General features: G+C 35.2%; 1 protein-coding gene across 1 annotated transcript in view; it reads left to right on the top strand.

Moving 5' to 3' along the window:
* The window catches only part of SS18 (SS18 subunit of BAF chromatin remodeling complex), a gene marked incomplete at its 5' end in the record, with an annotated part of 73,222 nt that overhangs the window by 20,323 nt on the left and 37,797 nt on the right, over positions 1 to 15,102 (top strand). The window contains 1 exon segment of the mRNA NM_001246581.1: positions 12,507 to 12,660. Coding sequence (NP_001233510.1) covers positions 12,507 to 12,660 — 154 coding nt within the window.

Here is a 15,102-nt window from a genome sequence, read left to right as displayed (position 1 = left end):
TAAACCTTGCAGGCATCATTTAAATGTTGGTTCTCAGTTGGTGTTTACTTTCTGAAACAACAAACTATTGACATAATTATTTTCATAATTAGGAACCATTTTTAATTTATTTTTATAGGTTTGTGGGTACAAGTGCAGTTTTGTTACGTGGATTTCTTGTGTGGTGGTGAAGGCTGAGCTTTTAGTGTACCCATTACCCCCAGTAAGGAACACTGTACCCAATAGGTCATTTTTCAATCCTCATCCCCTCCCCGCACCTAGGAACAATTTTACCGGTAGAAAGTGTGACTATTTTTTTGTGTATGCAGATTTTTCCTTCTCAAACATACTTTGAAGAAATGGCATTTCTATGTTTTAATTTCATATTAGTTACTGTTAATTTATTTTTTATCATCTGCTAGTATTAGCATATACAAAGTGGTAGGCACCATTTGTTTAGAAAAGAATTATGAGAGAACAATTTCATTCAAGAAAAGTTTTTATTCATTAATGTTTCTTTGAGAAAAACTTGGGGAGAAAATAGTTCTTTCTATTGTGGTAGTTCATTTTAAGGCTCACAGTCTGAAAATATTTCTGTATAATCAAACATTTTTAAGCTAGAAAGAACCTAGATAATCATATAGTCTAGTGTTTCTTAGCCTTGGCTACACATTAGAATTATGTGGAAAACTTTAAAAAACTTCCAGTAACTTAATCGATCTGGGCTGAGGGCCCTGTCACAGTATTTCTTTCTTTTTCTTTTTCTTTTTTTTTACTTTGGTAGGTCTTTGTGGCAGACCTGTCGCAGTATTTCAAAAGCTTCTTAGGTAATTCTAATGTACAGTTAGGTATAAAGAACCTTAAATTTATCTGCCTTTCAAATGGAGTATCCAATGACATTTTGAGAATTTCAGAAAAATATTCTGAAAAAAATTCCTGTTCCTGTGGTGTCAGCTTCATTTGATACTGTTTAACATTAATCATTTTTATAATATGAGAAAGATAATACTTATTATATATTTTATTAGAATGCTGTAAAACAGTTCATGGTGTCCAACATGTAAAGGTACTCAGTGAATATTGGCGATGATGACGATAATAAAGATGTAGGTACACATTGGAGGATATCAATGGAAAGGGGCATTAGATTCTGGAGTATTTGAAGTAGAACTAACAGGATTCAGTTACTGAGTAGATATAAAGTGTAGAAGAGAGTGTTTGGAGACTCAACTGATGGTGATGCCATCCACTAAGTTGAGTACATAAAAGCATGTCTTGATTTTAAAAGGCTGAAAGCTGATTGGAATTCCTTATCTTGTTTTTACTTAATTCATTATGAGTACTGCGTTTGAAATATCCCCAGTTTAGCCAAATATACTTCGTGAATTTTAAATTTATTTAAATATATACTTAAAATTTTTGTAAGTATCTTTACAAAGATATCTGTACAAAAAATAAAAGTCTGACCTGTTAATAAAAATTGATTGAGGCTATGTAGTCTTACATTTTATATATTGTTTGAAATTAAGTTGCATTTTTTTTGGTAACATCATATTTGACATTCTGAGCAGAGCCCTTGGGTAGCATGTGATTAGCTGTTTCTTCCACACGCTTTAGTAAAGATGATAATATTAGTCTTCAGGTTCAGCAACTGTCCTGGCAAAGCATCTGTTAAGGTACTTCTCTGACTAACATTTGATCTTACAGAGTTTCCTTTTTACAGGTATGATTCAAGTAAGGTGAAGGAACACATGCTTAGAGCTGTGGAACATTTTGAAGATTAGCAGGTTGTATTACATTTGTAACATTTACTAAATTTTTAGCATAGGTAACTTTGTTATGGTTAGAACACCAAGGACTACAAAAAGCCATACAAAAACCTACTGTCACTTCTGTCTTCCACCTGCTTTTTATGCAATAAAAGCCAATATAAATATATACCTTGCTGTTTTCTACACAAGTAGAACTTGCCGTGTACCCTGTTCTGTACCTTGTTTTTTAATTACAGTAAAAAAAAGAAAGCATCTATATTCTCATTTAAAGTTATAGAAATAACTTTTCTTAAAATTTCGTATTTTAATAATGTTTTCAGTGTTTGATAAACAGGATAATGTTATCTTATTTCAGGGATCCCCAAACCCTAGGCCATGGACTGATATGGGTCTGTGGCCTGTTAGGAACTGGGCCGCAAAGCAGGAGGTTAGCAGCAGGTGAGAGAGCATTACTGCCTGAGCTCTGCCTTCTGTCAGATCAGTGGCAGCATCAGATTCTCAGGAAGGTGAACCCTATTGTGAACTGTGCATGCAAGGGATCTAAGTTGCATGCTCCTTATGATAATCTAATGCCTGATGATCTGAGGTGGAATAGTTTTATCCCGAAATCATCCCTCGCCTCCCCCTCCCACCATCCGGCCACCATCAGTGGAAAAATTGCCTTCTACAAAATCAGTCCCTGGTGCCAAAAAGGTTGGGGACCACTGGTCTTTTTGGTAAGCATGATAATACTATTTTCTCCTTTGAAACTTATTCTTTAGCTTCCATGATAGTTATCTTTTTCTCTCTCTGGCTGCTCAGCTCGTCATCTTTACCACGCCCATTAAATGTTGCTATTCCATTCTTGAACATTTTCTCGTTATATGCACTCTTCCTGGGAGATTTTATCCAAACTCATGGATTCCTATATTCTTGACTTCAGGTGTTCCATCTAAACATTGATGGTTGCCAAATACAGATCTTTTTTATGAGTATGAGCCATGAATCCAGCTTCCAATAGACATACCCATTTGGACATTCCACAGGCCTCTCAAAACAATATGGACAAAACTCATTTCTCCTCAGTTCCCCCTCTGTTGTTCCCTGCTGTAAAAAGGGGGAAAAAGTTCACAGCCAGTATTTTCATATTTTCTGTCTCAAGCAAGTAGTATTAAAAACACTTAGTTCTCTTAGTCAGAAGCTTGGTGGTCATCTCAGAGTTCTCCCCTTTCTTTCACCTGCCATAGCTTGGTGTCCACGTGTTTTTCTTTCACTGGTACCTAGCATGGTGCTGCACAATTAAAGGTGTCTAGTTAAAACATTTTGATATTTAAAAACAGGAAGCAAGACTGTGGGTGAAATGTCTCTGAAGTGTTATTTTTGTGAGTTTTAGTACAAATTAAGACATCAGTATCTTTCTGATATTGAGGTGAGGAAGGCTGTGTTGAGAATAAAAAGCAAAAGAGAAAACTATAAAGAAAAATAATTGATTCCTTTAAGAATGTATAACAAAACTTTTTATATACCAAAAAATTCTATAATTGAAAGACAACTCAATAGTTATTTTACAGTATAACCTGCTGTTTTAGAAATACTTTGTATTCAGAGTACATTTGAAACAGCAGAAGATGTGATTACTTCTGCCGTTAAGGATTATGGAAAGTTCCACAAAGGCAGTATTCCTGTATTTCATAGATAATTTGTCTATGGGGGCACATTTTTCTGAATTGATACTATACGGAGCATTTTACCAACATCATTGCCTACCTTCTTTTTCAAATATCGTAGGAAAAAAAATCATGTTTACTGTTTGCTGGACAGTATATATAAAATTCAGAAGACTAATTGAGTCCAGAAAGGTAAAGAGATTGAATATATCTTACTGTGAAGAACAGAAATGTGTGTGTGTGTGTGCGCGCGCACAAATTTCCAGAACTATATTAAAATCAGCGAAAGTAACTTGCAAAAATGCTAGGGAACTGGAAGACTGTCCCTTTGACATTAGGGATGACTCCATGGTTTTCAGAAGGGCAACTGGAAAGATGGAATTACCATCACTGAAACTACGGATAAGGCGGCTTGAGGGTGAAGGGAAATATCAGAGATTTCATGTCTGATAGACTTCAAATGGAGATGTGAAGGTGGAGTAGGCAATTTTGATAATTAAAAAACATGAAAGTTGGCAGAATGATACTGCCTCCTGATTTAATTCTCAAAGTGTTCATACTGCAAAATCATTTTTCATTCAACAAATATTTATTGAGTACCTCTATTTGCTACTAGATGATTGGGGGCTCCAGTAATAAGCAAATATAATCATGGGCGCAGTCCTTACAGAACTTAAACCTGTAACGGGGAAGACATACCTTAAATCATTACACAAACACATTTGAAATTACAGCCGTAGTAAGTGTTATGAAGGAAGAATATCTGAAAATGTTGGAGCAGACAGTTGGGGACCTTATAATTCTGGTGCTCAGGGAAAAAGTGACATGAGGTGTAATTCACATGCAATAGAATTCATTCATTTTAAGTATATAGATAGATTAGTTTTGACAAATCCACGTAATCACCACTATAATCAAGATAACAATGTTTATCCCCAAGAGGTTTTCCAAATATCCCTTTTCTGCCCATTTTTAAATTAAGTTCTGTGTATGTAGACTGAAAAAAAGGGCTTAAAATTTTTAAATGATCATATATATATAAATATATATATATATGGATTTGTAGGCATTCTTTATATATTCTGGAACAAGTCTTTTGTTGGCTATATATATTGCAGATATCTTCTCCCAGTTTGAAAATTGTCTTTTTATTCTCTGTGGTGTCTGATGAACAGTTTCTAATTTAAATGAAGTCCAACTTACCAATATTTTGAAGGGATAATTCTGTATCCTGTTAAAGAAATATTTTCCTGTGTCATAGTCATGATAATATGAAGATACATGTATATTTTCTTGTATAAGTTAGTTTATTCATGATCCATTGCAAATTAAATTTGTATATAATCTGAGATAGGACTCAAGTTTCTTCTTTTCTCCATGTGATAGTTAGTTGATCCAGCACCATTTATTGGAAAGATCATTCTTTAACGATTAAATGTAAGTTGTTTCGTTGTGATAGTATATGTGGGTTGTTTCTTAATTCTCTGTTCTGTTGGTCTGTTTGTCTGTCGTTGTATTAATTATGTCTTATTTATTGTAGCTTGTGATAAATCTTTGTATATTCTAGTGTTCTTCCCCAAGATTTTCCTGGCCATTCTGGGTCCTTTGCATTTTCATGCAAAGTTTAGAATCGGCTTGTGAGTCTGCAAAAAGTCTGTGGAATTTTTATTGGGATTGCATGGAATCTTGAGGTCAACATCAGGGAATTTGATTATCCTCTACAATATTATTAATAAATCTTCCAGTCAACAAAGATGGCATATCCTTCCATTTTGTGAACTCTTTCTCTCAACAGTATTTCAGTGTGGAGGTATTGCACATTTGTTAGATTTATTCCTAGTGTTTTGAGTTTTTTTGGATGCTATTATGCCATCAGTTTTTAAATTTCACTTTCTAATTGTTTTTTGGAAATATATAGAAATATAGTTGATCTTTATATATTGACCTTAGTTATTATATTCACTTATTCTAATGGTTTATTATAGGTTCTCTTGGGTTTTCTATGCACTTAATTATGTCATCAGCAAATAATGACAATTGTAAGTCTTCTTTTTAAATCATTATTTCTTTTTACTTTGTTTTCTATTTTCTTTTAGTCTTTATACCATTGATTTGTGTTGGTTTATTTATTTTGTTGAATAGAAATGGTGATGTATATTCTTGTCTTATTCCTGAATTCAAGGGGAAAGAATCCAGTATTTCATTAGTAAGATGACATTGGCTGTAAAATTTTTGTTTTAAGAGTGCTCCTTTTATTCTTAGTTTCTGAAAGATTTTATTGTGAGTAGGTATTGAATTTCATTAAGTTCTTTTTCTTTATCTGTTGAGATGATTATATGGATTTTACTTTGATGATTTGGTGAATTACACTGATTAATTTTCAAAAGTTAAATCAACTTACATTCCTGTAATAAATTTCATTGGTTATAATGTATTATCTTTTTAATAAGTCTGGATTTGATTTGCTAAAATTTTGTTTAACATTTTTGTGTCTGTGTTCATGAGAGATGTTTTGACCTGTCGTTTTCCTTATGTCCTTGTCAGGTTTTGGTAGTTTCATAAAGAATTGGGAACTGATCCCCTTCTTTTTGTTTTCTGGAACAAAAAATTGGTGTGAGGTATTATTTATTCTTAATGGTTTAGAAGAATTCTCTATTGAAGGTATCTGAGTCAGGAGATTACTTCAGGGAAGATTTTAAATGATGGATTCAGTTTCTCTAATAAATAGAGGATTGTTTCAGTTTTCTATTTCCTGTGTCAGTTTCTATAAGCTATGTTTTTCAAAGAAGTTGTCCATTTTACCTAAATTATTAAATACATTATCATAAAGTTGTTCTTAATATCTCATTTTCCTTTTACTGCCCATATTAATATCCCCTTATTTTCCTTTTACTGTCCATAGCATATGTACTGATGCCCCCCCTTTTAATTTTTCTAAAATTGAAATTTCTGTCTTTTCTTGATTATTTCTGCTAAGGGTTATTAATTATTAATATTCTCAAACAGCCAGCTTTTGGCTTAATTTTCTCTTAATGCTTTTTATTTCATTGAGTTTTGTTCTTGTTTACATTATTTCCTTCTTTGTACTACTTTGGGTTTGATTTGCCATCTTTAGCTACTGAAAATAAAGGATGATAGTGTTATTTTTCAACTTTCCTTCTTGTAAATACGCATTTTAAAGCTATAAATGGTCCTGTAAGCATAGCTTAAACTGCATCTCACAAATTTTGATATTACATTTTCATTACCAATTAAAAATATTTTAAAATTTCCATTGTGATTTCTTCTTTTATGAATAATTTTGTTACTGATTTCTTCTTCTTCTTATTTTTTTCTTTTTGGAGATGGAGTCTCGCTCTGTCGCCCAGGCTGAAGTGCAGTAGCATGGTCGGCTCACTGCCAGCTCCACCTCCCGCGTTCACACCATTGTCCTGCCTCAGCCTCCTGAGTAGCTGGGACTACAGGCGCCCGCCACCACGCCCGGCTAATTTTTTGTATTTTTAGTAGAGGCAGGGTTTCACCTTGTTAGCCAGGATGGTCTCGATCTCCTGACCTCGTGATCCACCCGCCTTGGCCTCCCAAACTGCTGGGATTACAGGCATGAACCACCGCACCCGGCCTACTGATTTCTAATTTAATTCCACTGTGCTCAGAAAATATATTTTATATGATTTCAATCTTTTGATATTTATTGACTTGCTTTATGGCCCAGTATGTGATTCAGTTCAGTCAACATTCCTTGAGTACTTGAGAACAATGTGTATTGAACAGTTATTGGATTCTGTAAATACAAATTAGTCAAACAAATTGGTTACTAGTAATGTCAAAATTTTTTTATATTCATAGGGTTTTTTTTCTTCTATAAATTACTGAGAGAAGTATCTTAAAATCTCCAACTGTTATTTTGGATTATTCTGTTTTTCCTTTTAGTTCTGTCAACTTTTACTTTATAAATTTTTGAAGCAGTGTTGTGAGATGTATACACATTTATGATTGTTAAACATTCCTGTTGAACTTTTATCGTAATAAAGCATCTCTGTTTATCCCTAATAATTTAAGCCAGGTATTCAGTATTAACGTAGCAACATCATCATACTGTTAATTAGTATTTGCATGATATCTTTTTCCATTTTTTTCTTTTAATATATCTGTTCCCTTGACTTTAAAGTAGTTGTGTTGTACACAGAATATAGTTGTGTGTTTTGAAATCCAATCTAATGTATTTGTTATTTAATTGGAATGATGGGTCCATTTACATTTAATGTAGAACATGATATAGTAGGATTTGTGTCTTACAAGGCAGATATTTTTTTTCTATTTGTTCCTTTCTTTAATCAAGCATAATTTTTTCTATTTGATTTTACATATAATTTTACAGTGTACATCTTTAATATGTGTGCATGTATTTTTAAGTAGTTGCCCTAGAGATTAAAATATTCTTCATTAAAATATTAAAATATTAGTTTATCAGGTTGTAGTCTAAATTTATACTTTTAACACTTGTTGAAAAATGCAAGAACCTTATAACGGTTTAATTTCATTTACCTCGCTGTCTTTTTCTTTTTTTAGACAGTCTTGCTCTGTTGCCCAGGCTGGAGTGTAGTGGTGTGATCTTAGGTCACTGCAACCTCCGTTTCCTGTGCTCAAGCATCTCTCCTGCCTCAGCCTCTCGAGTTAGCTGGGATTACAGGTGCCTGCCACCACGCCTGCTAATTTTTGTATTTTTAGTACAGATTGGGTTTCATCATGTTGGCCAGGCTGGCCTCGATCTCCTGGCCTCAAGGGATTCCCCCGCCTCGGCCTTCCAAAGTGCTGGGATTACAGGCATGACCCACCTCACCCGGCCTAACCTAGTCTTTTGTGTGTCTTGTCCTATACTTTATTTTTCTACATTTGTTTAAACCAGTAGAGTCATTATTACTGTTATTTTAAATGTTAATATATATTTATCCACATATACTTTTCCATTCCTCTTAACTAACTCCTCTAGTTCTATGCTTCCATGTGGGGCCATTTTCTTTTAGCTTGATATATTTTGTTCTCTTATAACAAGTGTTTTCTTAACTTTTGTTCATCTAAACTTATTTTTATTTCATCTTCATGTTAGAAGGTATTTTTTTCTTAGTGTGGAATTCTGGGCTGGTTGGTTGATTTTCTTTTTTTTTTGTCTTAGCACTTTACAGATGTCATTTTGTCATCTTCATTTTCTATTATTTCTGATGAAAAATTAGTTGTTAGTTTTATTGCTGTTCCCTTCCAGGTGATATGTCTTATTTTCACTGACTGCTTTTAAGATTTTTTCTGACTTTAGTTTTTAATACTTTGATATATCTGGGTTCAATTCATTACTTCATTAAATCTCTGTTTTGCTGTTTCTAAACTAATGATTTCTTAATTTCAATGATTATATTTTCCTTTTCTGGAATTGTCATTTGACTTTCTTACAGAATTACAGGGCTTTGCTGAAATTCTCCATCTGTCCTGTGTTTGTTTATTTATTTATTTATTTTTTGAGACGGAGTCTCGCTCTGTGGCCCAGGCTGGAGTGCAGTGGCACGATCTCGGCTCACTGCAGCCTTCGCCTCCTGAGTTCTAGCAATTCTCCTGTCTCAGCCTCTCGAGTAGCTGGGCCTACAGGTGCACGCCAGCACGTCTGGCTAATTTTTTGTATTTTTAGTAGAGACAGGGTTTCACCGTGTTAGCCAGGATGGTCTCGATCTCCTTACCTCGTGATCCACCTGCCTCAGCCACCCAAAGTGCTGGGATTACAGGCGTGGGCCACTGTGTCCAGCCTTATTTATTTCTTGAACATACCAATCACAGTTATTTTAAGTCTTTAGTAACTCCATAATCTGTTTTTTTTTTTTTTTTTTTTTTTTTTGAGACAAAGTTTTGCTCTGTCTCCCAGGCTGGAGTGCAGTGATGCGATCTCAGCTCACTGCAGCCTCCACCTGCCAGGTGCAAACGATTCTCGTTTCTCAACCTCCCAAGTATCAGGGACTACAGGCACGTGCCACTGCGCCTGGCTGATTTTTTTTTTTTTTTTTTTTGGTATTTTTAGTAGAGACAGAGTTTCACCATGTTGGCCAGGCAGGTCTTGAGCTTCTGGCTTCGAGTGATCTGCCTGCCTTGGCCTCCCAAAGTGCTGGGATTACAGGCATGAGCCACCACATCTGGCCTGGAACTCCAAAATCTGAATGACTTAGGTGTCTTTTTAAATTTTCTGTTATTTCTCTTGGTTGTCCATTCTTTTTTTAATTGAGATACAGTTTATATAAGATTTACCATTTTAACCATTTTAAAGTACAGAATTCAGTGGTTTTTAGTATATTCACAATTATGTAAGCATCATAACTATCTAATTTCAGAATGTTTTCACTACCCTAATAAAGTGAAAACTGTTGGCAGTCAATCTCAATTCTACCCCTCTCCCCATCCCTTGGCAACAGCAAATCTACTTTCTGTCTCTCTGAATTTGCCTAGTCTGGACATTTCTTATAAATAGAATCATAAAATTTATGTGGCCTTTTGTGTCCATCTTCTTTCACTTGGCATAATGTTTTCAAGGTGCATCCATGTTGTAGCATGTATAAGTATTTCTTCTTTGTGGCTGAATAATATTCCATTGTATTCATATGCCACGTTTTGTTTATCCATTCATCAGTAGGTGGACATTTGAGTTTTTTCCAGTTTTTAACTATTATGAATAATGCCACTGTGAACATTTGTGTAGAAATTTTGTGTGAATGTATGTTTTCAATTCTTTTTAGTATGTACCAGGAATGGAGTTGCTACATCATATGGTAACTGTTTAAGTTCTTGAGGAACTGTCAAACTCTTTTCCACAGTGGCTGTACCCTTTTACATTTCCACCAGCATATATGAGAGTTGCAATTTCTATACATTGTTCACAACACTTGTTATTTTTCTGGACTTTTAATTTTTATGTTATTGCAGCTATCAAAGTGGGTGTTGGTCATTTATTTTTGTTTTTTAGAAAGCCTTGCAATTTTTAAGAGTGTTAGACCTTGTGGTTGAACAATTATAGAAGCTCTAGTTTGTGTTACTTTGCTCCAAAGAGAATTAAGTTTTCCTTTGGTATGTGAAGTACTAGGAGGTTACCTTGAATCTATTAAAGGTTGTTTATAAGACTTTTTAGGGCTGATCTATTTCAATTTCGACCTTACTCTTAAGGAGTAGCTGGCCCTTCTGTAGTCTCATCAGGGAGTTGGAGTTATTTATGAAGGCTCCTCTAACTTGGTGGGGCCTACACTCCAGTCTTTGTCTCCATAGCAGTGAGCAGCAGCTGGAATCTCTGCTGAGCTCTTTAGCCTCCTACCTGCTATTTCGACTAGTTTTCTTGAATGTTTCCCCTCTTGTGGTCCTTTCTCTCTGGAAATTTATTCTTTAGTTTCCAGCTCTTTGATAGTCAAAAATTCTGATTCTTTTTTTTCCTTAGTCCAATTGGACTGCACTTTCTACTTGAGCTGTATTTCCCTGTTACTCAGCAAACTCAAGGAAAAAGCCAAGATAATTGTGGAGCTGGTCTTACATGCTTCCATTCTTTCAGGAGTTGTAGCCCCTTCTGTTCCTCTTTGTGTAAGTCACTCTTTAGTGGCTTCAAACAGTTTTTACTTTTTGTCTAGATTTTATGAGTTTTATTTAGCTGAGGGTTAGTTTGATACAAGTTATTCTAGCATGGTGGTAACAGTAATGATGTTTTATTAGTTGAATTACAAGAAAATGACCTCACTATTAAGAGTGAGAACATGAATTTTTAACAGAAAATTTGGACAAGAATAGAGGAAGGAGGATTTCTGTTTTCAGACAGAAGAGGGCTAAGGTAGCCAGGTTTGAAGGATGATAAATAAGGATGATTAAAAGTTAGATAATATGACTCAAATTAGTGTTTTTTGTTTGTTTTTTTGTTTGTTTTGGTGAAAACTGAACAAGGTTTTTAAGTGTTTAAAGAATACAAGTTGGAGAAATAATATGAGAATTTAAGAGAAAATAAGAGCATTCATCTGGATTTAGTTGTGAAGAAATTAAAATTCTGATTTTAAAATGTGTGCTATTAGAGTAGACTTGTTTATTTCTGTAAATGTTAGTGATTATTAACCGTTTGGAGGTTTGAGTATTTAAATGTGATGGCCAAATAACAATGTGTATCTGTTAAGTGTGCCAAAGAGAATTGTGTTCACAAAATGGAAAGGTATACAGTAACTGGCCATTTTTAAATGTAGGAGGAAGAGAACAACTGATAATACAGGAATGGACATTACATTTAGAACATCAGAGTACAGAAAGAAGGCAGAAATAGATTCCTAAAGAATAATGCCTCCCTCTCCTCCTACAAGATTAAAAATGGGGGATTGGAGCGAAACTAACCGTTTGCTTTCTCCACCAAAATATCCCTAAGAAGGGACCCAGGTGTGGCAGACCACCTCATATCTGTTTTTCCTTTTGCCCTTTTGTGAACTCTGAAGGTTAGTCAGTGGTTTTCTTCAAAATTGCATTAGGAAATTTGCCAAGGGCATCCTTTTGAGGCAGCTGTCTCTGTACCCTTGGAGGCCATCAGTAATGTTTCCAATCTATAGCAGTAGTCGGCACAAAAATGTTGAACTGTTGTCTTCATGTTTTAAAACATTCCTCTGCTGCCACTATCCTCCACCCCGAAATAGTGTAAAATATGGCACGTTTTGGGACTTAGAGTCCTTTCATCATTTTTTGTTACTGTACATTTTTAGGTAAAATCCATCATTAATAATAAGTATATCCAATACATCAATAATGAAAGGACATTTAATTTTTTTCACATAATTTAGATAATAATAGACACATTAGAAATGCTTAATATATAAATAAATGAGAATTTTTTGTATAGAATGTTAACATTTTAATTTTCACTACTGAGATTTTATAAAGTAAATATGCTTTAAAGTTTTGGGGATTATTAACTATGTTCATGATGAAAATGCATTAGAAGAATTCGAAATGCATTTGTGTTTTTGTTCTTACTGCAATTTAGTAACATAAGCAACTCTTTTACCCTATGCATCTTTCGTATATTAGTCTGTTTCTCTTGTTTTACTAAACTGTCTTCTTTCAGCCACCCACACAGAATATGCCTATGGGTCCTGGAGGGATGAATCAGAGCGGCCCTCCCCCACCTCCACGCTCTCACAACATGCCTTCAGATGGAATGGTAGGTGGGGGTCCTCCTGCACCGCACATGCAGAACCAGATGAACGGCCAGATGCCTGGTAAGTTTTTCTCCTCTAAGACATTAACACCAGAGTTGCTTAGCAACTGAAACGACATGGGGGCTCAAGGGATACTAGATTGTTGATGACAAAACTGCTTTGAATGCCCCCGAGTACAAGCTCTCTTAGAGTTTGTTAGCTACAGAGCTACGTGACCTGTATTCAGTGTTTATCAGGCTGCCCTTGGGCTTTGATGTAGCTGACACACACCATTCCTCTGATGAACAGAACTGGCTAAATTTAGTCTGTCTGAAACTGCAATACAGTTGGCTTTAGAAGCTTTTTGGAAAAAAAGGCGTTGCACCATGGCTTAAGAATTAAAGTCTGTTTAAAAAAGATATTATAACATTTCCCTGAGTTTTTATTTACTTAAATATTGATTGATCTCAGAAACAGTATCACTGGGAAAAACACATGGGGAAAGAAAACAGTCTCTGAAGTGCTGGTGTATTTAGTATTTCCTTATTGATATTGAAGCTGAATCTAAATTTTTTTAATACATAGGTTTATAGCATAACATAAATATTGGAATTGATTTTAAAGCAAAAATTAAAGGCTGAAAAATAATGTAAACTTCCTTACATTATTTATACACTGAGCCATTCTCTTTTCTATTTGTCAATTTTAAGTGTAGGGTCACTAGGTTGATATGTTTTAAGACATTGGATGCTGATTTAGTTACCTTTGGCTGGTTTGAAATTTTAATCATACAAGTACCTTTACACTATTTTGTTTTTGTAACAGTAGCATCAACCCATGGCCGTAATTTTTGGTAGAATATTATCTACATTAGGTATCAGAATATTTTTACTTTCTAAGACAAAAGTTATTTTCATTGATAAAGAAGACATTATACAACTAGCAGTAATGGAAATAAAATAACAGAACAATTATTAAAATTAGTAATTAGCATCTTTAGGATACTGTTTTCTGTAGCCGATTGTGTTGATTGATAGCATTGGTGTCCAAGGATGATGGGTGCAGTAAGGAAACAAAAGAGAGCACAGAGCAAAAGAGGTAAGGTAGCCTGGCTTATAGAAGATTGAGGTGTGACTGATCATATAGGAGGGCAGTGGTGTTTCAGTGGCTGTCTCCTATTTCCTGCTAAGGCTTGCAACATATATGGCACACATCCAGTATGGAGGTAGGAATAAAGACATCACTGCTTTTCAGTTTGTAGTCATATTGTAGTCAAGAGAAAGCTTCTTGACAAGTCCACATTTAGTTCACCAGGACACACTGTTTTTAGAACTGGAAAGGTAGTGATAGTGCAGGTTAGCTACTTAGGAGTTTTGTGACTTTTTATGATGGTACTTTGAATTAGGATTTTGACTTAAATTCTCTGTGTAACATTGAAGCCTAAGGCCAAAGAAGCATTTGAGCAGCAGTACAGTTATGGTTAACATGACATTTTGGTTTTGTGTAAGGCCTTCTGAAGTATATTCTTTTATAAGCTAGTTATTATCAACCACTTATGACCTGGGTTGTTCAGAATACTATAGAGCTTCCGAAACAATAGTTAAGAATTTCTCCAGGCCAGGCGCGGTGGCTCACGCCTGTAATCCCAGCACTTTGGGAGGCCAAGGCGGGTGGATCACGAGGTCAAGAGATCGAGACCATCCTGGCCAACATGATGAAATCCCGTCTCTACTAAAAATACAAAAAATTAGCTGGATGTGGTATTGCACGTCTGTAATCCCAGCTACTCAGGAGGCTGAGGCAGGAGAATCACTTGAACCCAGGAGGCGGAGGTTGCAGTGAGCCGAAATCACGCCACTGCACCCCAGCCTGGCGACAGAGTGAGACTCCATAAAAAAAAAAAACAAAAAAAAAAACCCCAGAAAGAATTTCTCCTAACAATAGTTACGGAGTTACAGTTAAGTGTAGGAGAAATTGGAAGGCCAGTAACTTATATTTTCTTTATTTGTTCCTTATAGCATTTAGCCAACCTTTTTATGCACACAAATTTGCATCTTGGCTGTTTCCTATTTCAGTTTGGTTTTTAATGTATATTTCATTATGTAGACTCAGTTTTAGAGCTACTTATGTTCTCATTGATCTGGGTCAAATCACTACTCAGCCTCAGGTTCCCTTTTTTAAAAATTACTATTTTTTTCTTTTTGAGACAGAGTTTTGCTCTTGTCGCCTAGGTTGGGGTGCAGTGGCACAATCTCGGCTCACTGCAACCTCTGCCTCCCGGGTTCAAGCGATTCTCCTGCCTCATCCTCCCGAGTAGCTGGGATTACAGGCGCACACCACCACACCTGGCTAATTTTCGTATTTTTAATAGAGATGGGGTTTCACCATGTTGGCCAGGCTGGTCTCAAATTCCTGACATCAGGTGATCCACCCGCTTCGGCCTCCCAAAGTGCTGGGATTGCAGGCATGAGCCACCGAGTCCAGCCTAAAAAATTAATTGATTTTTTAAAAACTAGGTAATAC

This window comes from Pan troglodytes, chromosome 17 (genome assembly GCF_028858775.2).
Source record: "Pan troglodytes isolate AG18354 chromosome 17, NHGRI_mPanTro3-v2.0_pri, whole genome shotgun sequence".
Lineage (NCBI taxonomy): Eukaryota > Metazoa > Chordata > Mammalia > Primates > Hominidae > Pan > Pan troglodytes.
The sequence above is the reverse complement of the archived record's forward strand: the minus strand, read 5'-3'. Positions and strand labels throughout refer to the sequence as shown.